The 22,881-nt window shown below is 58.8% G+C and overlaps 1 protein-coding gene across 1 annotated transcript in view; it reads right to left on the bottom strand.

The window, feature by feature from the left end:
• Positions 1-314: 314 nt before the first annotated feature.
• TLE3 (TLE family member 3, transcriptional corepressor) overlaps positions 315-22,881 on the bottom strand; it is a 47,035-nt gene continuing 24,468 nt past the window's right edge. Inside the window, 16 exon segments of the mRNA XM_038580847.1 lie at positions 315-2,321; positions 3,334-3,410; positions 4,166-4,316; positions 5,097-5,244; positions 6,000-6,202; positions 6,205-6,249; positions 6,539-6,616; positions 6,618-6,789; positions 7,510-7,586; positions 8,342-8,526; positions 9,091-9,232; positions 9,638-9,790; positions 10,405-10,455; positions 11,217-11,336; positions 14,782-14,798; positions 16,509-16,713. Of these exon segments, the coding sequence (XP_038436775.1) occupies positions 2,214-2,321; positions 3,334-3,410; positions 4,166-4,316; positions 5,097-5,244; positions 6,000-6,202; positions 6,205-6,249; positions 6,539-6,616; positions 6,618-6,789; positions 7,510-7,586; positions 8,342-8,526; positions 9,091-9,232; positions 9,638-9,790; positions 10,405-10,455; positions 11,217-11,336; positions 14,782-14,798; positions 16,509-16,713 (1,932 nt within the window). The 3' untranslated portion in view covers positions 315-2,213.

Genomic DNA, 22,881 nt, shown 5'->3' on the forward strand with positions numbered 1-22,881 from the left:
CAGAGGAAATCCCAACTCCTAACTGCCACTCCTCGGAGTTTGGGGAGGCATGGAGCACAGTCCCCCCTCACCATCCTGCAAGATCACACCTTCAGGGGTCTTGATCAGACTTTGAGGGGTTGGGGGCAGCACGGGAAGTGCTTTGAAATGAGAAGAGCTCCTGTTTAGGGAGGACACAGGACATCACCCAGAATCCAGGCAGGGCATGAGGGTGATGGACAGTGGCCCCAGGCCTCTTCTTGGGGAGGACTGACTGACCAATGGGTGGCGGGGGGGGGGTGGTGTGGAGGCAATTAAAACACAACAATCAAACCAACCTTTAAATAGCAACTTTTAAAAATATAAAAACAGCTCATTACAATGACTTTTCATTTTCTTTTTTTCTTCAGGAATCAACTTTCTTCTACCCTCACCCTCCCTTGTGGCTAGAGCCTTAACAAGACACGGCAGATGAACATCTGAGACCCAGAGAAAGACAGAGAAATACTCTAGAGGGCCCCTCCCCAACCTCGGAAAGGTACACGGTGCCCGGGCCAGTCTCGGTGGCCTCTGGGTCACGATGGGGGAGCTGCTCGCCTGGAGCAAGATCACTGAAGACCAGCAGTTTCCACTGGGGCCCCTTCCTTCCTTCTCTCCAGAAAGAATCACACATTATAAAATAATCCATAAAAATGCAGTATCAAAATTATCTTCCATATGCTACATCCACGGAGAGCCCACCACCAGGACTCACACCGGCCTTTAGCTTTTCCTTAAAAGAAGAAGAAGAAGGAAAAAAAAAGACCAAGAAAACGGGGGTGTGGGGGGGTGCGGGGGGGAAACAAACCAAACCCAAATCCTAATACCTCGGAACATTTTGGTACCAAAAGAGACAAAGCACAAGGAGTGGCCACAGTGTCAGGATCGGCGTCCCCACCCGACCCCCCGGGTCCCCTCGGCCCCACTGTGCTGCCCAGGGCCGGGCCAGGGGAGACCATCCCTCGGGACTCACAACCCAAGTGGGATGATGACACTCGTCCCCTCGGGGGAGAGAGGAGGACGGGGATCAGAGGCAGGAAGGGGGGAGAAGGCATTTTATAAAGGACAGCGATTCTAATTCTTTTTATTCAAATTAAAAAAAAAAAAAAAAAAAAAAGCACCCACATCAGTTGCTAGTTTGCTCTGGTAGCTCCCTGAGCTGAGTCGCTAGGCTTTCCGCTAACTTTTTTTCCTTTTAAGGTTGTGTCCGAAGATCAAGAAGGGCCAGGGGTGGAGCTCCTTTGCACCTCCACCTCTCATCACCGTGACCAAGTGCGCACCAAAGAGAGAGAGAGGCCAGAAGGAAAGAGAGAGAGAGAGCGGGACCCCTGAGAGAGAGCGAGGGGAGCGCAGGAGGCCGCAGAGGATCCAACCTTCGTCAGCCCGGGCTGGCCCCGCGCACGCACTGCCCGGCCGTGGGCGCAGCCCCCGCGGGTCCCGACAGGCCCTGGGCAGCCCCCCAAGTCCGCGGGGAGCACAGGTGCCGGGGGGGCCCCTCCCGCTCAGTCTGGTCACCTGCAGTAGCTCCCTTCCTCTGCTCCTCGCCCCCCTCCATTGGGCTCGCCCTCCCCGGCCTCCCCTTCTCAGATGGGGATGTCCCTTAAAAAAAAAAAAAAAAAAAGCCACCACCACGAGTGGGTTACAAATACAGCAGGCGAAGTACACGGCTAGCGCTTCCCGCTAGCGTTCTCGGTGGGAAGGGGCCTCCTCCCCCACTGACCAGTCCGAGATAGACGAGTCTGTTATTTACATTTTTTCACAAATGTTGTGCGCCGCACAATCGGGGAAAATGAGGTTCCCCCCCCTCTCCCCCAGCACAAACACGTGGTCCGCTCCGGTGTCCCCGACCCAGGGCGGGGTGGGGGGGGGGACAGAGCCCAAGAAACGGGAAGGAAAGACGGGAGATTCACGAGGGGGGGGTCCGTGGGGGGCCGCGGCCCCAAGCCTCCAAAGAAATCTACTTGTAGCATCTGCCAGGGTTGTGGACGGGGGAGGAGAGCCATCCCTCGGAGTCCGTGCCCGGGGGCGGGGGTCCAGGGCGCGGAGGGCACGCCCTCTCGGCCTGCCGGAGCGCAGCCCTGGACCGCCCGGCCGCCCGCCGCCAGCCTCCGCCACCTCGGGGCCCCTCGCGGGGTGGCCCTGTCACCGCCGAGTCCGTTTCTCCCGGAGTCTGACAGCCCTGTGAGAGTCCTGCTTTAGTAGATGACCTCATAAACCGTGGCCTTCTTGTCACCAGAGCCTGTTACAATATATTTGTCATCCGCCGAAATGTCACAACTCAAGACAGACGAGGATTCCTTGGACTGGATGGCGGAGGCGGCGAGGACAGGCGGGAGGGTGGGGGAGGGGGGAGAAAAAGGCAGGAATTCACTTTCTTGGAACTCAGCACGATTCCCAAGCGGATGAGCTATCCGCCTTTCACCCCCTCCTCTGCAGGTGGCCCCGGAGCTCCAGCCCCCAGTGCGCCCAGCAGGGCCTCCCAATGCAGCCTGCGGAGGCACTTTCAGGGACAGATGCCCTGTCCTCCGGCCTTTCCACCAGGGAAAGCTCATTAACGGGACCCCGGGTATCTCAGAGTGGTATGGCTCCAAAGAGGACACCGGAACACGGCCTTCTCCTTGGCGTTTACCTACAGACAGGTAGGAGCACTCGCGAGCAGGGCGCGGGCGTCGGCGGGCCAGAGCCTCAGCCTGCCGAGCTACGGAGAGACCTACACCCGACCCGAAGCATCCAGTGTAACTATGGAGACTCTGATGGCTACACGTGACACACTGGACGCCACACACTCCCACCCAGTGTCGACCCCCCAGAAGCGGCTTGTCGGCTGGGAGCACACGAGCACAGTGTTATGTTGGGACCCAGATCCTGAAAAATCATGAAAAGCCTCTTCCCGCTCTCCCACCTCTTTCCAGACCCTTCCTCTCCTGCCCCTCCTCACTCCTTACACTGAGGTGTTGAGATGAAGCACAGACTTACTTGAACACCAGGTAACACTGCTCTGAAAAGAGCCCGACCAGTGCCCCTGTGAGTGCTCAGTGCACAGGCCAGAGCCAAGAGCATAACTTGACTCCCCCTTGCTCTAGAAATCCTACAAGCAGCACCCCTCTACCCACTTAAAAGCCCTCGCCCTACGTGTCAGACGCCACGGGCAGCAGCGTGTGTCCCGCTGTGTGTCCAAGGCCTTGGCTCTGGGGAACCCCTTCTGGACCCCCCATGAGGTAGGGGCTGGGAGGGCCCAGGGCAAGTCCTGCTTTGCCTCCCACCACCCCCATCCCCATGGGCAGAGCTCTGGGGCGCCCGGGTGGTGTGTGGTACCTGGAATATGCTGGCTCCGTACGGCGTCCTCCAGGCATTGAGGAGATTGTCTTTCCCAGTGCTCACGAACCACTTGCCTGCAGGCGGGAGGCAAAGGGAGGCAAAGGGAGCATCAGCTTTGTGGCTCGCTTTGTGGCTCACACCCTGGAGACGTGGTGTGAACTGCCAACCAGCGCTGAGCTGGACTCTCGGCTGGCAGGGGGCATTTCGCAAGCGACACCCCTGACTCACAGACACCCACAGGACACCTTTCTCTGTAATCACGGGGGAGGGGAGGCAAGGGCGCGGCCGGGATGGGGAGAGGGAGGATGTGCAGCTGATCACAGACATCACGCTTCCCCACAAGGTACATTTTCGAGCCATCAGTCCGCTGACCCTTCTCGGTTTTGCTATCAGAAGGCGGCAGAGGCACTAGAAACAGCAGCACCCTGAGGCCTGGAGAGTGAGCTGCAGCTGGGGGTCGGCAGGCACGCTGCCAGGGCTCGGCTTGTGCTAACGCGCGCTGCCCCCCCCCAGAGCCACGGAGGGGCCCGTGCCTGGGGTTGCACAGCCGGTCAGCAGAGGAGACAGCCGAGCCTCCCAGCAGCCTCAGCGCCTGGAGGAAGGGCCGGGAGGCTGAGCGCTGTTCCTCTGCCCCAGGCCAGCAATCGCTGGCTCTGACCTGGCCCCCTGGGCATTTGGTATCCCCTGGATGCGGACAGGGGGGCAGGGCAGGGGGCATGACAGCGGTCGGTCGGGGTCAGGAGGCTGGATTCCATCCAAGCCACGGCTCCCCCGGGTCCCTCATCCACACAGCGGGCAGGCCAGGCTGCCCGGGCTCCCTGAGGCTCACCGCAGTAGGCGAACTTGAGGGACAGCACGCAGCTCTCATGCAGGTGCAGCTGGTACTTGTCAGGCTTGGTGTGGTGCAGCACCTCCACGTTGCTACTCTCCATGCCCACGGCCAGCCACTCCCCGGTGGGGCAGTAGCCCAGTGAGAAGATCTGCAAGGGGCGGTGCAGGCTCAGCTCCCCTGGCCCCACACCCCGCCCCGCACTGGGGCCCCAGGGGCCTCTCCTCTCAAAGACCCCCGGAGCGCAGGGGCCTCCTGCCCCCCCATCACCTCCCCACGTGCCCTTTTCAAGGCCAAGCACCCCCTTCTCCGTCATCCCCGAAATGCCTCTTAGGGGCGAGGAATTAGAGGTTCAGAGATTGCTGACTAGAATGTAAGCGGCAGAGCCAGCCTTCCAACTCAGAGATGCCACAGGCATTTCTCTTTCAAAGTTACTGTGACTTTTGCCTTCCTTAAAAAAAAAACAAAAAACTGAAAAAAAAACACTGAAATATTACACACATACAGCTAAAATATTTAAATGAGTAACACAAACGATGACGGAGAATCAGGCTCCCCAATGCTCATAAGACATTTTCTGAGCCAGGCTACGGCTAAGGCTTTGAGAGGGACCACCTTAGGTGCTCACGCCAGACCTACAAAGGAGCTACTACTATGCCCATCCCACGAGGGAGAAAACCAAGGCCACAGTGCTCAACAACAGAGCCGAGAATCGGATCTGAGCAGCTGGGTCGAGTATGCCCAACTCCAGGGCCTTGTCAGTTCTACTTTATTGCCGCTTCCTCCAGGAAGCCCTCCAAGCTGGCTGAGGTTGGTCTCAGGTCCATCTGCAATGGCCAGCTGTGAGGGCCCCCTGTCCCCTGACCCAGCCATCGGGACCCCAGAAGGGAAGGGAACACACTGCCCTGGGGGAGGGGAGGGGAGCGCTCACCTGGGACGTGAAGTCATGCTGCTGCAGCTGCCGACCCTCCCGCAGGTCCCAGGAGCGCACGGTGTTGTCCAGGCCTCCAGTCCACAGCTTGGTGCCATCATGGGAGATATCTATGCAGCTGGCCCCATCCGTGTGGCCCTGGAACTGCCTACAAAGGCCAAGCAGGGAGACGGGGTGAATCCTACGGAACCGACTGCCAAGCTGGCAGCCATCCAAGGGAGCTGTGTCTGAGCAGAAGAGAAAACTGAGGCCCAGAAGGGGGTGGACCATGGTGAGCCTGCAGCGGAGCTGGGCCTGGGTCTCCTCCCACAGGCAGGTCCTCTCCCCATGCCCGGGCCGGGCCGAGGCCACACACAAGCGGGATGCTCCTACGAGCCACAAAGACAGCCAGTGTGTACCGACAGGCCAACTCAGGGGCAGGCACACTGCCCCGCACGGTGCGCTAACTCCGAGGACGGCCCTCACCGTGCCCGCTTCACACACGGGAAACGGAGACCCGGGAGCTGAGTGACTTGCACGAGGCTGTAACGGGGGCAGTCACACTGGGCCGCTGCTCCCGAGGCCCCGCGATAACCACCACGTGACACTGCTCTGACCTGGTCCCCATGCCTTCCCTCCTTCCTCAGTCCTCCCCCTCTGCTTGTCTCCACTGCTCTGAATTCCACGCTCCCCACTTCCCAGAACCTTCTGCAGCTCTCCTCCATCCTCTGCCCAGGCCGAGCACCCGACAGGTGGCCGCCCCCTCGCACAAGGCAGGTCAGGCGGTCTCCTCACCCAGGTGTCCTAGCCCACCCCGTTGTGGCCACCCCATAGGCCATCAGCCCCTCGGACAGGCCGGTCCCCATTACGACCAGCGCAACCTTTCCGAGCACGAGCACCCCCTGCTCCCCATCGCAGCCTCACCTGACAAGGGTCTGGTTGTGCAGGTCCCAGACAGCAATGTTCCCGTCACTGCAGCAGGAGAAGCAGACTTTGGCGTCGGGGCTGATAGCCAGGGCGTAGCAGGCGGGAGCCGAGGACGTCAGCTCGGCCTTGATGCGAGGTGTGGGCGAGGCCAGGTCCCAGATGGTGAGCGTGCTGGCCTCGCCGCCCACGATGAAGCGTGCGTCCCGTCGGGGAGCAGCTTACAGGAGCGGATGTAGTTGTCCCTGTTCTGGAGGGAGAAGGGGGCAACGTTGAGCTCGGGCCACCCAGTGGCACCAAGCACTCTCCCCGCCCCGGCTCACATCCGGCCCTCACTCACGGCAGGTGTCAGGCCAACCCCTCCCTCATCCACAACCCTTCAATCTTTCATGCATTTCGTCACAAACCCCAGAAAGTTCGGAATCATCTCCACTTAAAGATGGTAAACCCAGGCCCCAAGAGGTCAGCCGGCTTGCTCCGCGGCCCGGCCAGGGCTGCCCCTCCGCCAGCCAGGGAGGCCTGTAGTCCCGGGTCCTCACCAGGCAGTCCAGCTGGGAGATGGGGCTCTTGCTGCCCGGCTGGCTGATGTCCCAGATCTTCACGCAGCCCTTGCCACCAGGTGTAGACGTGCCGCGTGGGGTTGCTGATGGTCACGGCGCACACTACCTCCCCGTGGCTCAGCGTGTTGATCTGCCGGGCATGCCGTGGGATGCCGGGGCCGGCCAGGGCGTCGTGGGGGAAGGGCACGGGCTGCATCTGCCCATCGGCACTCACGTGGAAAGAGTACGCTCTGAAAGGGCGAACGTCCCTTGTGTCACCTCCGATCCGCTCAGCCGCCAGAGTCCTGCCCAGGTCAGACAGCACCATCCCGACTGGCCCACCTCCAGGCCCCAGTCCCCAAATCTTAGGGAACCCAGTAACCCCAACCTTCTTGGCCTGACTCTCCCAAGGGAGGGGACTTGCTTACGATCCCAGGCTTGACTTCTGCTCCTGTTCACACACCCTCGGCTCCAGATCATGTGATTAGCCTCACATGTGCCCTGGAGTGTCCTTTCTTACCATCTACAAATCCCCCTGGGAAGGGTTCAGCTTGAAGGTGACCCTTTCCTTTACGAGCCCAGGGGTAAGAGGGAGGGAAATATGTCTGCTCCCCGAGGGTGAATCACGGAGCCTGGGGTGAGCCAGCACCGTCTTCCCGCTGTTTAGGGCACCGTGGGTGCCCGCTGGGGGGTGTTTCCAGCAGCTGAAACCCAGAGGAGCTCCTGAGGCCAGGGCAGCTCACATCACTTGGCTATGGAGGCCCCATCCGATGCAGCGTTCCCCAACACCCTCGCCTCCCATTCAGCAGGAGCCCCAGGGCTGATGGGGAGTGTGGCCAGGCAGCTGTTTCCTGGGGCTACCACCTGGTCTGGGAGCACCTCTAGAGGGCAGACAGCTTCTCAGGTAGTGGGGACGGGGGAGGGGGATTGTGTGCTTTCCCCAGGCAGCATGCAGTGAACACAGAACTTACGGTTTTCCACCAGGAATGGAGGCGAGGCTTGAGGGCAGGCCGGTGGCCCGCATGGGAGGATGAGGGTCAAAGCCAACCTGTAAGTCAAGACAAGGCCAGCCTTTAGTGAGGGAGGCCACCACGCGTCCCGCCCCCGGCCTCTTCCTCACCACATCCTAGGTCCTGCCCACACAGAGCTGCCTCTTCAAGACCCGAAGACAGCCAAGCAGAGGAGGGCCTGTTTTCCCTCTTGCCCCGGGCAGCAAGCGTCTGGCCCAGGACAGGTGGCAGAGACAGGGGGCAGTCCAGACCCCCCAACTCTGAGCCAGTATTCTTGATCCCCACACCCTCAGCTCTCTGGGGCAACCCCACTTCATTCCTGCCCCTGGCATTCAGTAGGCCCATCACATGGGGAGGAGGCCGCCCAGGAGAGAAACCGTCTCCTGGAAAAGAGCCCCTCTCTGCCGACCCAAATCTGAACTCATTCTTGGTATGCGAGCAACCTCTTTTACCAAACCCAGGCTACGTGGAAGTCACTGGACTCATGTTGGGGTTCCCATCCCCACAGAGCCCAGAAAAAAGAGGGAGCAGCCCCATTTCTCAGATGGAAAAAGACACCCCCACCGGGTAGGCAGGGTGGGAGGGCTGAGTTGTGTGATGTCACAAGACGACTACCGGGGTGAGCAGGGGGTGGGGATCCAGGTCTACCGACCCCAAAGTCTACGTTCCTTTTCTTTTCCTAATAAACAGTCTATCCCAGAGGCAGCTGCCTAACAACCTCCACCACCTCCCCGCTTCTTGCCCAGTCCCCCCAAAAGGAGCCAAAAGGTCTACGTACAGCTCCAAAGCTCACCATTGGCGATCGGCCATAGGCGGCGGCGGCGGCGGCGGCGGCCGCGCTCATCTGCGGCGGGATGTTGTGCAGGCTGGCGTAGGCGCTCGGGCTGGTGAGCGAGCCGTTCATCTCGTGGTGGCTCATCATGGCAAAGGGGGCCGCGTAGGAGCTGGTGATGGAGATGGGCGTGCGCAAGGCCGAGGCTGCAAGGAGGCGGACGTCAACCGGGGGGAGACCCTCAGGGGGAGCGTGCCCGCCCCTCCCGACCCGGACAAAGCTCGGGCCACCACGATGCCTCCCAGCCCAGCTGCAGGTCTTCTGCACTCGAAAGCTGCCTGTTCCAGGCAGTTGGACTGAACCCATCAACCTGGTCCAAGGTCCAGGTCCTCACAGTCCAAGAAGGTTCAAGCTGAGGGTGGTGCCCATCTCTTTTTACAGAGCAGGACACGGAGGTCCAGAGAAGGGGGTTGGCTCAGAGTCTCACGGAACTAATGATGCAGATGGGGTCAGACCTTGGGGGTCCTGGCCCGTCTGAAGCTCCTGCCACACGCCGAGTCCAACAGTGCCCCGGAAGGCCCTGCCACCAGTGTTAACACACCAGGTGTCCACGTCCTCCTCAAACCTGACCACGGAGTCTCCTTGGAGGCGGGCCCTGGGCCCCAACTCCCACACACTGCCTGGTGCTCCAGCCGGTCCATGCAGCTCTGACCCCGACCCGGGGCACACCCCACCCCCCCAGCACGGAGACCCAGCCCCATCGTGCCTACCCATTATACCTATCGGGTCCATGCCTGGAGGTTTGCCCGTCATTGACCGGAGCCCTGGGGTCGTGCTGGTGCCTGGAGTCGGGGCATCGTTCCTCGGAGTAGGTGTATTGGACTTGAGCCCAGGGGTAGAGGATTTGTCATTCTGAAGAGAGAAGATCGGAAGATTCCTTTCTCTCAAGAGCTGGGCACTTGGGAGCTGGCCACAACACCCAGTGCCAGCTCCAGTTTGCAATCTCCTGCCCAAAAGCTCCCTCAATTCTCACCCAACTTTACGTGGCAGGGACTACGGTGATTGGTTCCCATTTTACAGATGCGGTAACCGAGGCTTGGAAACATGAACTGGTACCACAGGGCCCAGCCAGTGAGTGGGGAAAGCCAGTATCTGAACGGGGCGGGGGGGCCACACCCCAATCCGTGTTCTCTGTACTCCACCCCTCTGCCCTCCAATTACGACCACTCCAGTTTGTCCCTTTTCTAGAACCTTCTTCCTCCACCCCACCTGCCCTAGCCCTCTGCTTCTGCGGTGCCAGAGGCAACCCCCACGTACATGACCAAGGTCTTTGGTCTTGGAGGAAGGTGTGCTGCTGGAGGAGGCTACTGAGGCAGGGCTGGTGGGGGCATCCTTTTTCAGGCCTCGGGCCTTGTCCAGCCCATTTTCAGGAGGGGAGTGTGCCGGGCTGACCCGGGGCGTCGCTGGGTCCTAAAAGCACAAAGGGTGCAGAGATGCAGTAAAGACAACAACCAGCTGGGAGCCTTCCCTGCGCTGGGGACGGGAAGGGAGTGCACACACTGATGGGGAGAGCAGTTTGGCTGAGAGGGATGAGGGCCCCAAAGCGGGGATGACTAGTTCTCACAAATCTGGTCTCACCCCTTCATCCCACAGATGGGAGACGGGCCTGGCGGGGGTCGGGGACGGTGACCAGCCCAGGATCAAACCCAAGTTCAGGACTCCAATCTGGGCAGTGGGGCCTCAGGACCCCTACAGCCTCAAGGTCCCAGGGGGTGGTGGGAGAATGGAGTGGACCTGGAGGACCACGGGGAGCAGGAGCTGGCCCTCGCCGGAGATCTTTGGGGCGTGCTTGTGCTCTCCCCCCGGGTTTTCCATCCCAAGAACCCCAGCCACCATGCAGCCAAGCCCTGCCCTCCTCCTCCTGACCAGCCTGATGCCCCGACACCAGAGGCCTCGCCACCCCGCTCAGGCTGCCAGCAGTGTTGGTACAGCAGGCTGGGACCCAGCAGCTCTCAGTCAGGGGAGAAACTGCCTGAAACCACCCCAAACCGAGTATACTGTAGCCTGGGCCCGTCCGTGCTCACCTCGTTGGAAACGTCCACCACCAGATCGTCACTCTTGTCTCCGTCACTGTCCTGCACCCCGAGAGAGGAGCTGGTCAGGGGGCCACCCTCACCACACCCCAGACTGAGCCTGAAGCACCCCCTGCTCCCACCAGCTGGAATCGGAAGCCAGAGCCAAGCCCTGCAGTCCACGCCTTCTCCTCTCTGGTCTATCAATACGGGCCTTCTGCTCGCCCAGCCCCTGGCCCTGTTCCAGGTCACCTCTCACACCTCCTGGCTGCCTCACCCACACCTGCCCCGTTACGGTACTTCTGAGCCCCTTTAACTTGGCTCCTTCCAGAAGCTTCACAGCCACCATCACTGACAAGGAAGTGTGCTAGCCTCATGTCAGGGCTTCCGCCAGTCCATGCAGGAGGCGTGATCAGCCTCGTCTCCCAGAAATGCAGCCAAGGCACTTGGGGAACCCGTCCAGGGCCACAAGCGGCAACGTGGCTGGACGGGGCCTGGCATCACATAGCCCCCTTCCCTCGGTCTCAGCTCTCATGCTGCACAGGCTGGCCCACTGTGGGGTCAAAGTGTGGGGGTACCAGGGACGGCCCCCTGGAGCAGACCAGGGTCTGGGAGGGCCATGAGGGGAGCACGGGGCCGCCCTGCCTGCCTGTGCCCTGGCCCACAGCTCTCCCCTCAGCCGCTCCCCGTCCTGGCTGTGGCCCTGGTGCTCACAGCCCACCCTCCCCTGGGTCTCTGACTCGCACCCACGAGTCAGGCCTGTGGGTTGTCCCGCACCCCAGCTCCCTCAGACCCAGCGGTGGCCACGGTGCCCCTACACGTACGTATCGGCTCAGACTATCCTTCTCCTCTGCTTTCCGCTTCTTGGCTTCCATGCTGTAGTCTGCAGAGCCCCGGTGCTTCTCACTGGCCCGGAGGCTTTCTGAGGGCGACACGGAGTTATTCTGGAAACAAGAAGGAGATTCAGTGTGAGCACTTCGTGCACATCGTCCCATGAGGTCAGTGGAGGTGTGTGTGTCCTGCTACGCTCCCCTCCATCGGAGTCTCGCCAGAGCAGCCTTCCCAGCTCTCCAGAATGGGCCTCCCCGGAAGGGTGGGCGCCCTGGGAGCAGCACAATTCTCCTCTGTAGCCATGATGCTGCCATGAAGTGAATGGACCTTGCACCGAGCTCTCTGCCTTCTGGCCTGTGAGACTGTCTGTTCTGTGGGGGCCGGATCACACCTCCCTCACCGCCCACCTTGGGCCGGCCACGTATATCTGCTCGAAGAAGGGACAAGCAGAATTTGCACCGAGTCTTGAAAGATGGGCCTCTGCTGACACACAGGGGCCACATGCCATCCTTCATCGGCTGGACCCGACCGGAATGGGGAGCCTGACGGGGAGCGGGGACGGCGGGCCTTCTACATGCAGGTGGACAATTTGGCATTTTGCGTGCACGTCCTACTGTTCCACTGCCCGACCTCCAGCCACTTCAGCGAAGCAGCAGGGTTATAAAGAAACAAAACCTGCAACTTCGTGAAGCCTCTTCCCTCTGAAAGGTGGAAAAGGCATAAAGGCAGGCAGGAGAACACCCCACAGAGGAGGCGGTCGGCTGGCTCGGGGTGCCAGGAACGGCGCACGTTGCACGGGGCTGCGGGGCCAGGGAGGGAGGAGCCGCCACTAGGGGTACCTGCCAGCAAACCCGCGCCCCCCAGGGCCGCAGAGCATCAGAAGCAATGCCTCTCTAGGTGCCTGCTGGGGTTTGCTCCTTTCTAAGAGACCAAACTCTACTTCCACCCGTTTTTCCTGAGCACCTCCCCTAGATCGGGCCTGGGGCTGGGGGGCCAGGGATGGAGGAACGAGCCAGACCCAGTCTCCGCTCCGGGGGCTTACGGTACCCAGACCGCAGGGCGATGCAGGCCGGTCCAGCCGCATCCCCACGCGCACGGACGTGCAGGACACGGCCACGGCGGGGACGCAGCGGGACGTGGGTAGAGAAGGGCACCCCGAGGCCCCTCCCGTCTCCCCCACTTTCCTGGAGGCCAGAGCCGGCGTTTGGGGGGGCCAGGGTGGGTGGAAGGGGAGGCGGTGTGGGAGCCAGCCGCACAACTTCATTTCCTTTCCTAAGCCGGTTTCTGGGCAGCCCTTCCCTGCCAAGTTTCTGCCCGAAGCAAATTAAAATGGCAGAGTTATCAAGCCTTGAAGAAAAAAATTGGAGCTTCTAATGGAAGCGCGGCCCAGCCTTCCCGAGCCTTCCCCAGCCTTCCCGAGCCTTCCCCGCAGCCGCGCAGGAGCGCTCGGCCGCGATTCAATTAGCCGCTGCGAGCCCGAGCCCGGCGGAAAAATCAGCTGCATTTCATTTCATTTCCTCCGACGGTGGCCACTGCGCTAAGCAGCAGGCTAGGCCCTCTCCCCTCTCCCCACCCTCCCCTGTCTTCTCGCCCCTCTCCCCCTTCCCCTTCTCTCCCCTCCCCTCCTCTCCTCTCCCCTCCTCCCTGGCAGGGGGAAGCGGCTGAGGGCGAGGGGGCCGCGGCTGCTCGGGTTTCTCCTCGCGACCCGGTACGTGGCTGGGAGAACAGCGAGCCCTTTCTTCTCCTGCAGTCAGGCTGAAAACCCTCGCTGCTACCGGAGAGAGTCATGTCAGGCATTTAGCGGCATCGATCCAGCCCGCCTCTGGCTGGCAGGCGGCCAAAAAACTAAGTATTTTTTATTGCTTCGGCGAGGCAAGGAAATATGAATGAAGCTACCTCTAATTGGACTCCAGACTAACCCCTCTGGGACCGCTTCCAGCCCGTCCAGCCGTCGTCCCCCCCTCAACCCTGCCCGCCACCCCCTGCTCTGCGCGGCCGCGGCCCTGTCCTTCCTGCGGGGGCCTCATCTGTTGACAACCTGGTTTGCAGAGGGCTGCTTACTGCAGGCTGCACGGCCTCCGCCACCAGGGCCACAGGCACACAGGCCCGCCGCTGCCTCACCCGCCCCGGGGCCCCGGGATGGATGGGGTCTGGACTCACTCTCACTGGGCTCTCCAGGGACCCCAGGGTGCCCCCCTCGGCTCCCAGCCCGCCCTGCATGGGTGTGGACGAGGGAGCTCGGCTCTTGGGGGCTCCCCGGGGGGCCTCTTTCAGCAGAAGGCTTTCACGGAGGACTGGGGTACAAAATGCAAACAGCAATGGGGAGGACGACAATGTGAAGACAGAGGGTGTCGGGCCTCAAACCCCCGTGTCACTCGCAGCGGCTACTTGTTAACCGGGTTACCTCCTGATGCTGGGTTCTGCTACAAGGCTGGCTGGGTAGGAATATGCACGTGTCCCAGATACAGACACTGAAGCTCCGAGACCGGGCGTCCCATGAAGTGGGTCCCCCTGGGTGACCAGACCCCAGGCCTGGAGGAGGTCCAGTCCAGCCTCCACTCTCACCGAGGCCAAACACCTCCCCAAAAATGCCACCTCCTGAGGATCAACATTTACTTAAAAGCAATCAAAACGGATTTTCAGCTTCAGTTTTTCCCTTCCCAACGTACCTAGCCATCGCCGGGCCCAAACGTGCACCCGGATTCCTGAGCACATGGGCAGGTGGAGAGGGGAAGAGAGAGCACTGTTGCTAATTGGCAGGTTAAAAAAGTCAGCCTGGTGGAGGGCCGGGAGGGAAGGGGGTCGGGAGGGAGCTGCCCGAGGAGGCTGCCGTCTAGATGGTTAGTTAACTGCCTGACCTTCCAAGTCCCTACTTAACACGAGGTAATAACCAAAGCCATCCTAACAGATTAGATGGCCCCAGATACAAGGACAGCGATGAGGAATAAAATAGCTTTGCTAATCGCTGGAGGATTTTTTTTATCCAGACTCCACTGCGCTTATTCAGAAGGCTTATTCACTTGAAACAGAACCTCTGAGCCTCAGTGTGATCAGAAAGATTTACAACAAATCTCAAAGCTGGCAGACACGCAGACAGCCTGGCCTTAATGCTTGCTCGCTAGCACTTTCTTAAACCAAGTTAAAGCCCAGAGCAAGGAGAAACCTCAGGCGTTTGGAGGAAGTGGGGAGTTATAGGATCATAGGGGAGGCTGCCCGCTTGGGAGGAGGGAAGCAACCCTGCCCAGGACACAGGGCCCTGGGCCGCCCGGGGACTCCACGGACTGGCCAGCTGCCCTCTCTGGTTAATCACCTCTCCTAAAAAAGAGGGTTAGAGCTCACTTAAAGCTACCCGTTTGCCAAATGATGGAAGGGAAGCCTGGAGAGATGACAGGTTCCCCCCAACGGAAGGTCACTCTCAGCAGGTGGCAACTCCTGTTTCATGACAACCACCACCCCACCCCTCCAGGACCCCACGCGGTCCCCTCTTCCTCCCCCTCCTTCTCCTCCTCCTCCCAGCACCCCAAACACACTCCAAGGCTCCCAAGTGCTGACACTTACCGCGCTGGATTCTCTTTCTTCGGGGACCGAAGGCCCGGACAGGAGGAGGGACAGGCCCCCCCAAGACAAAAAAAAAGACAAAAAAAGGGAAAAAGATCAGTCTCATGCAGCTGGCTTCTATGCTTTGCTAGTTCATGCGTTTTAAAATGGGCAGCAGTCCTAGCCCTCTGAGTCATTGTGGGCCAGCCAAGGCAGGGCCATTAGGTGACGTTTCCCACTTTGAAAATTAACCCCCCCCATTCCCAATGCTCCCCCCTTGGCCAGCAGTCCCGGGTGGGGTGGGGGCCTGTGGCCTGGCTCTCCCTGACATGCCAAGAAGGGCACGGAGATTATCGGTCAGCCCTTTTTGCAAGCCACAAGTTTGGAAAGGGTCATGCTACGCAGAACACCTAGCGGATCTGGGGATTGGGATCTGGGGATTGAGAAAAAAACAAAGAAAGGAACCGTGGGAGGCGTTTTTGTTTTTTAACTAACGCCATGCTGCAGGTCTTTGCAGAGAAGCCCCGGATTATTCTGCGCAGCCGAGCACGAGCTCCCCGATTCCCCTCTCTGCTGTGCGGAGCCCCTCTTCCTCCGCCAAGTGGACATACAGCATGGTCTGCTTCCCAGGTTCTGCTACCACCCTAGCGCGCCCTGGCCTGGGCCGGATGGGGTGGCACCCGGGGGTCCTGGAAGGCACTGGCCCTATGCCCTGGTAGCTACGGGCCAACCAAATCATGGTGTACACCTGCAACTTACACAATTTTGTAGGTCAACTATATCTCAATAAAACTGGGAAACAGGGATCCCTGGGTGGCTTAGCAGTTTAGCGCCTGCCTTTGGCCCAGGGGCTGATCCTGGAGTCCTGGGATCGAGTCCCGAGTCGGGCTCCCTGCACGGAGCCCGCTTCTCCCTCTGCCTGTGTCTCTGCCTCTCTCTCTCTCTCTCTATGTCTATCATGAATAAATAAATAAAATCTTAAAAAAAAAAAAACAAAAAAAACCTGGGAAACAATATCTAAGGGCAGGCCACATGAAGTGGCAAGTTTTGAAATCGGCCTGCGAGGGAGCCATGACGGTGTCCTTCCCCAACAAACCAAGCCCTCCTGGGCCCCCCGGGGTCCTCCTGGCGAGGGCCTGGTGAAGGAGGCTGGGGTTCCATTTCCAAGTCTTTCCAACCACCTCCCTGCAATAGCGAGATCGCTACTTCTGCTCAAAGGCCGTCGACTTGCAGCTCTCTCCCCGAACGCCAACTGTGTACCTTTCCCAAGGCACCCGCGTTGGTGGGACACATATGCTAAGTTAAAAGCCAGGATCTTGGCCCCTGTTCTTTGAGGACTAATGATGAAACCTCCTCCAGGGGTAGGATATAGGAGGATGGCAACCAAGGGCTCATTCTGGGGAACTCTCGCTCTTCAACGCTGATGGGAATTGGAAAAAGGCCCCCAGCACAGACTGGAAGGCGTCCTGAAGGAATAGGACTGGGCTGGCCCTTTAAGGATGGGCAGCGTGTAGCTAGGTGATGGGAGGGTGCTGGAGAGTTCTTCCGGAACAGAGACCGCCTGCCACGGAGCAGGGATTGGAGGGTGGGGCTCTGGTTTCCATGTTCTAGGCATTCAACAGATGGCACCTAATCTTTTGCTAACTCCTGGCCCCAGGCTGACAACACTTGCTGTGTCCCCTGGCAGGAGGACCGACCGGAGGCCCCCCCACCCCAGCCCCGCCCTCTGCCCCAGCTCTGGGCCGCACCTCTGTGGTCTAGTTCATGGTGATTCTTCTCGTCCTTCACCGTCAGGTGGGCCTGGCTGCCCAGGGCACCGAGCGCCAGCAGCCCGGAGCTGCTCCCCGTCACCGGGGGGATCCCTGGAGGCTGGAGACCTGATGGGTGGGGTGGTAACTGGACCGGGGGGCCGTGCGTGGCGTGGGAGAGGTGCTGTGCCTGGAGCTGCTGTTGCTGCAATGAAGTGGGTGGTGAGCACAGCTGAGCAGGGACAGCGGGGGAGGCCGCTGGAGGTGGGGGCGGGGGGGCGGGGGGGCGGGGATGCCCTCCCAAACCTCTGCCCCCAGCTCAGTCCACATGCTTTCTGGCTGAAGGAAGTCCGTTAACTGAGGGCAATTAAGGCACAAGATGTCGGTCTTCAAACTCTCCACCTATCCCTCCCCCACCCCTCCAGTTTTGGGACGAATTCCTCAGGGTGCATTTCCAAGCCTGAGATAAATACAGCATGCATTTAAAAACCAAAGAGTCATCAGGGCTCCCTCTCTGGGGCGTGGGGGGGGGTGTCCAATTTTAAGTCAGCCGTCACACTTGCTCATGCTTGCATGCCTTTGAACATTCACAGCCAGTGGCTCCCAACCCTGAGCCCGTATCCTGGGAAACCTCCCTAATTCTCAGGAACTCCAGACCGGCTAGCCGAAGCCAGGGCCAGGCCATAGAAGAAAATTTCCGAGGTCAAGGGGAGCTTGGGGCCAGCGGAATGACAGCTAATCTCTCCGGACATCAGAGCGGAGAACGGAGGAACAGGAGTGGAGGTTTGGATCTAGACAGCCCAGGATTCAAATCCCAGCTTTGGTAGTTCCTAGCTGTGTGACCTCAGGCAGGCTACTCCTGAGTGATCTCCTAACAGCAGCTACCATTCACCAGAGGCCTTACAACGGGCCCTGCACTGTTCTAAAATCCCTACACCTGCATCAAGCTCTGTACAGTCATCATCACGGACATTAACGGTAACAATCCCCAGGCCAGGCTTCTGCTCCGCGGCTCCCTGAGGCCCCAGGTACCCCTGGTCACACTAGCCCTAGGGTATTTCTCTTTCCCCTCCGCATTCCACACCCAACGGACTGGCATGGGCAGCCTGGTTCCCTCCCCAGCAGCCGCTACAAAACGACCTTTATCTTATCGTTCTTAATTTTGTGCCAAGAACCACAGGAATTATGGGGCGGGTTACACCGCAGCCAAATACTTCTGAGGAGTGGCTGGGGCCTTGGGTATGCTGATATTTACCTCAGTGAGCACAAGAGAAGGGAACCAACATTTACTGGATGCCCGAGTGAGTGTGTGGCACTTCCCAAATATTCTGACCCTTGCGCCCCAGGTGGCAAAGGAGGGTTTGTGCCCATTTTACAGATGGCAAACCGACACGGAGAGGGCTGGAACCAGCCAGGTTCAACCACTAGCGCAAGAGATCTGGACTCAAATCTGTCAACCACCCCTCTTATCCAAAGTGTGTTCTTAAGGAGACCCCCCAAAGCAAGAAGAGCTGGTAGGGATGACAGAGAGTGAAAATCTGATAAGCTTGCCTGTCAGTATAAACTTGGCTCAGAGGCCACGGCTGGCAGACAGGAGAACACGGGGGAAGGTCTACAGTTCTGGTTGGAGGGGAGGCCCTAACTTAACTTAATGCAGTTAAGTTTTACAGTCAGGGGGTCCTAAGAACCTTACTCTCCCCTCAACTATGCTGCAAACTGCAAACCTGGGCTCACCTGCAAGCTAAAGCCAACCATGGCCACCACCACCCCCTGGCCCCCCCGAGGGCTTTTCTTGCAACTCTGGGTTAAAGGCCGGAACCAGTGGCCATCGCTCAGAGCTGGGACAGCTACTATTGGATGATTTATGGAAGCGGCTGGTGGGCACTGACCCCAGATCTGCCCCAAAATGCCAGCACAGAAACAAAGCCCAGCCAGGGGACCCCAGGCAGAGACCCAGCCCAGCCCAGCCCAGCCCAGTGACTCAGGCTCTTCTTGGGACCCAGAGGCTTACATCTGACCTCCCCTACCTTTTCTCTTTAAACAAATTATAATTTGTTAGGTCTTACTACAGGAAGGAAAAAATGTGTGGTCAGAATATATTACATATAGTATGGATAAAAATATCGCTCTTAAAAAATTACCCTTCCATCCCACTCTCTAGAATTTTCCTTTACGAAAATCTACAAACGGTAAACGTATTCCTAAATAAATAGGCTCTTGCCAACCTTACTACTACTACTACTACTACTACTACACAACTGGATTTTCATTTGAGGCTGTTCTGTACAGATTAACACGTCCTTCCCAATGGCTACCCATCATTCCCCGGTGTGGGCCAACCATCCAACTCTATCTACACGCCCAGTCTTAAAAAATGGGTCTCCGCCAGCAACACTGTGGTTTTAGACCAGTTGCTGACAGGCCCTTTAATTTTGCCAGTGTTAACTATTTCATAAAATCTCAGAAAGCAAGGAGTGAGGTATTTAATCCACTTTTTACAGTGCACAGCCGGTAAGACCGCTGGAGGGAGACGGGAGGAGGAGGGCTTCAGGGAAAGCAGCTGCAAGGGTATAAGGCTGGCTCCCTCCATGAATAAATCTGATGCTACCAATTTGTGCCCAGGGAGAGACGCAGTTGAACCATTCCAAATACCTCAATTCCTACCTTACCGCGGAAGCTCTGCTCTTACCCAACCTTCTGGACGCCCTGCCCAGTTCAAATGCCTCCTCCTCTGGAAGCCCTCCCCATCCTCCTGGTCAGCACCGATGTCTCCCTGCTGAGTCCTAACAGCCCAGACACCGGGGCCAGACAAGCTAAGGCAGGCGTCCAGCTCTACCCTTTATCAGCCGCGAGACCTTAGAGGAGTCCGTGGACCGAGTCTCCAGGCCTTGGTTTTCTCATCGTGCGAGGACCACATGCATTATGCTGCATGTCAAGGCCGAGTAGGTACTCAGTTAACGTTAGCAAAAACCGATGCATGAATCACAAATATAACCATTTCTTTCATCTTTATGGGATGCTTGCCAATTTGTGAGTTCCAGGAAGATGGGAACCTTGTATTTTCTGTCCTGGCACCTCCAGTGGCGGCTGGCTTGTTTGCTCACAGCACTTCCACTGGGTAAGTACGTGATAATGTTGGAAAAGGCAGACAAGGGAGAGAGGCTGGAAGTTAAGTCGGCAGAGCAGCTCTGTCCAAAAGTGACCATCCACCTCCCAGATCTGTGCCTCTTATCCAAGGCCTGCTGAGATACAGCTAGAACAGCTCATGGGGACAAGGAGCACAGCGGAGTGTCCTGCTTCCTGGAAATGTGATCCTGCAAACCGGCATGAGAAACTCAGAACAAAGGCTATGGTGGCCGTTTGGAGAACCGTGGCTTTCAAAGCTGCGGAGCTTCCAAGCCTGGGGGGGGGGCGGGGGGGCAGTTTACTGCCGTAGTATGTCAGACATCAGTGTCTTCTTTGCAACAGAGGAAAAGGAAATTTCCATATACTTCTCATCTTCAAGTACAAAAGCACAACCAGAAAGAGGCGTCCTTTGTATGGTTCGAAGGCACAGTCAGGAGGGGCCGGCAGGCTCCAGGGAGTAGGGACATAAGAGCCAACCTCCAAGGCTTATCTCTTCTTGGGGCTAGGGCAGATGCCAGCGCTTGCTGGGCGTGGCGTCTGCTCATCACAGTCTCGGATGCAAGAGAGTGAAACAAAATTTTCTCCCCGGCAGGGCAGGGGGAGTTGGCTGGCAACGATGCACCTGCCTTGCTGTCCCATGTCATGGCCCCTGCCTCTGCAGGCAGGCAGGCAGGCGGTGCGCGACCGGCTGTCTCCAGGCTGCACTTCAATCCCCTGTGGCGCGTCCCTGACTTCAGAGGACGATGGGCTGAAATACAGCACCATGTGAGTGGGGGGGGTGACAAGTGGGGAGAAATGGAATCAAATCCACCCTCCAAGAAGGGACTGAGCTAACCACTCTGCTGCAGCCCATCTCCGGTTTCCATGACTCCTTCCAATACACTCCTCCATCCGATGCTCCACCTCCAACCCCCAAAGAGGGGGCTAAGTGCCTGGAACCGAGCCCACCCAGGAGTACTGGTCCCTCCTGTAATATTTCAGGCCAGACCACAAGCATGGTCAAAGAATGTGTCCCACGGGCTCTAAGTGTATCCCCGTCTTCCACGCGTGTGTCAAGTGCCCGCGCCCTGTGCTCAGAAGGTAGGGCCTCTTACAGGAGAGGCTGATGGGGAGGATCTTCCTCCCAGAGTACGTGTAATTGGATTATGCACATCACGCTTTAATGCCTTTGCTGGCTGATTTAATGCTTCACTTCTCAGGTTCATGATTTGGGTTAAACTTAGCGAAGTTGCCTAAGCATTTCCAGAGCCAAGCCCCACTGAGGACACCCACCAGAGGAAGCACAGAGTTCTGACTGCATAAAATGAACACTTCCTGCCTTCCCAGGAGCCCTGGGCCTTCCCCGTTCCTTCTACCTATGTGGCTGGTGGGCCCCGCAGCCCCGCGCTGAACTGAGCTCTTGTGCTCTCTAATAGCTTTCAGAGCTCCCAACAACCCTTGCTACTCTATTTCGGACACGGGGATGCGCTCGAGGAGCCAAGCAGAGCCAGGACCCGGAGCCAGCATGCCCTCTCCCCAGCACGCTGCCGGGCTGAAAGAACCTGATGTATTCTGGAACATGCTCTCTCTCTGCCTTCTTCCTCGTGGAAAACTCAGTCAAGTGAATCCCGTGCATCTACATCCCAGAGTGAATGCAAAGCCCTCAGGCATGGCTTCGAAATACCATGTTGTCTGTGACAAGCTACAATCTCCCTCTTCCTCCTCCTCCTCCTCCTCACTCCACCCCCTAGCTCAAAAAAATAAAAAAAATAAAATAAATCAAGTCAACACTGTTATGTCTCCCACTAATAAATCTCCAAGAGAATGCAAACCAAACTGTCTGGGGGCAAAAAGGGTAAGAGTCCCTCCATCCATCAGGTTCAACGACCCTGGACCAACACAGAGGGATGTAAAAGAAGGTTCTGGTAGTGGTTGCTAGGTCGGCTCACAGGATCTACAATCTGCCTAGGAATGCCTTCTGCAAGATGCTGCTCCAGGGACGAAACCCCCCTCATGCACAGGGATCCTCACCCTCTGCAGATTCCTCTCCCAACAACAAACGGCCTAGAAGAGGACGGGGCCTGCAATAACTGGGGTCTGTCTGCCAGGCCCTGGCCAGCACAGAGGCATCTTCGGACCTGCCTTCCTCTGGGGGATACCGGAGTTCCCCAGTGGCAGGTCGGGGGTGGCGCTGGCCAGCAAGCCTGGGCTCCCCCCAACTGCCACTCTCCCTTCACACCGACCTGATGCTGGATCGCGTCCTCCGCCCCAGGAGGCCCTAGAAGCACTCTACTCCACGGGATGAATAAGCCACGACAGGTGCCTGCACCAGACACACCGAACTGTCGAGCCAAGCGGCGACCTCAGAGTCCTTCCACCCCGGGCCCAAGAGAGCCATCAACACCAGATGAAGCAGGCACGAGCCCAAAGCCTCAATCCCGGAGCCAGGGGGCCGGGCTGCTTCTCCCCCCAGACCGGCAAACCCAACAGCACCACGGGGCTGGGGGGACAGACCACCAGCCGCTACCGAGAGCCCCCCCCCGGGCCCTTCCCTCCGTCGCCCTTTCCTGCTGGGCCCAGGCCCTGCCCTGCCGCCCCAGCCTCCACCCACCTTCCCCAGCCTGCTCTGCTCGCTCCTCCCCTGCGAGCCAGGCCGCCCCTTCGCGGGGTGCAGTGAGGCCTGGCTCCCCAGCCGAGCCTGCCTCAGCTGTCCGTAATTCCTGCCTTGTGAGGCTCCGTCAGGCGCGGCGATTAGACGGCCGCCTGCTTAATGACAGGGCGACGGCTGCATTCACTCCGAGCCCGAGAAGCAATTACCTTGGAAATGGGGGTCACAGGCCCCACTCGTTGGCTTTAATTGAATTCCAATATCTGCCTCGAGCTGCCTTGACCTAACTTGTAGCTTCCTAAATACTACTTAAAGGAAGTGGAGCTAATCCAAGCAGCACTTCTTCCCCAATCTCACTCTTTTCTTTGAATTCAGAGGAAAAAAAAAAAGTTATTTTCCTAAGAGGATTTTAATTCCAAAGAGGGAGGCAGAGCGGGAGAGGGGACCCGCTGTGGCCACTGCGTGGATGGGAGGGCTCAGCCTGGACGGGGGGTAGGACGAGGAGCTGGGAGGGGTGACGTTTCAGGAGGACAGAACTCTCGGTGCACTTCCCACCCCCGTGTCTCCCGTCCACCGCTCTCAGAGAGCCACCAAGCCAGCGGCGGACAGGTCCCTGAGGCTGAGGTCCTGGACACTACGTGACCGTCCTCGAATCACTTC

Source organism: Canis lupus, chromosome 30 (genome assembly GCF_011100685.1).
Source record: "Canis lupus familiaris isolate Mischka breed German Shepherd chromosome 30, alternate assembly UU_Cfam_GSD_1.0, whole genome shotgun sequence".
NCBI lineage: Eukaryota > Metazoa > Chordata > Mammalia > Carnivora > Canidae > Canis > Canis lupus.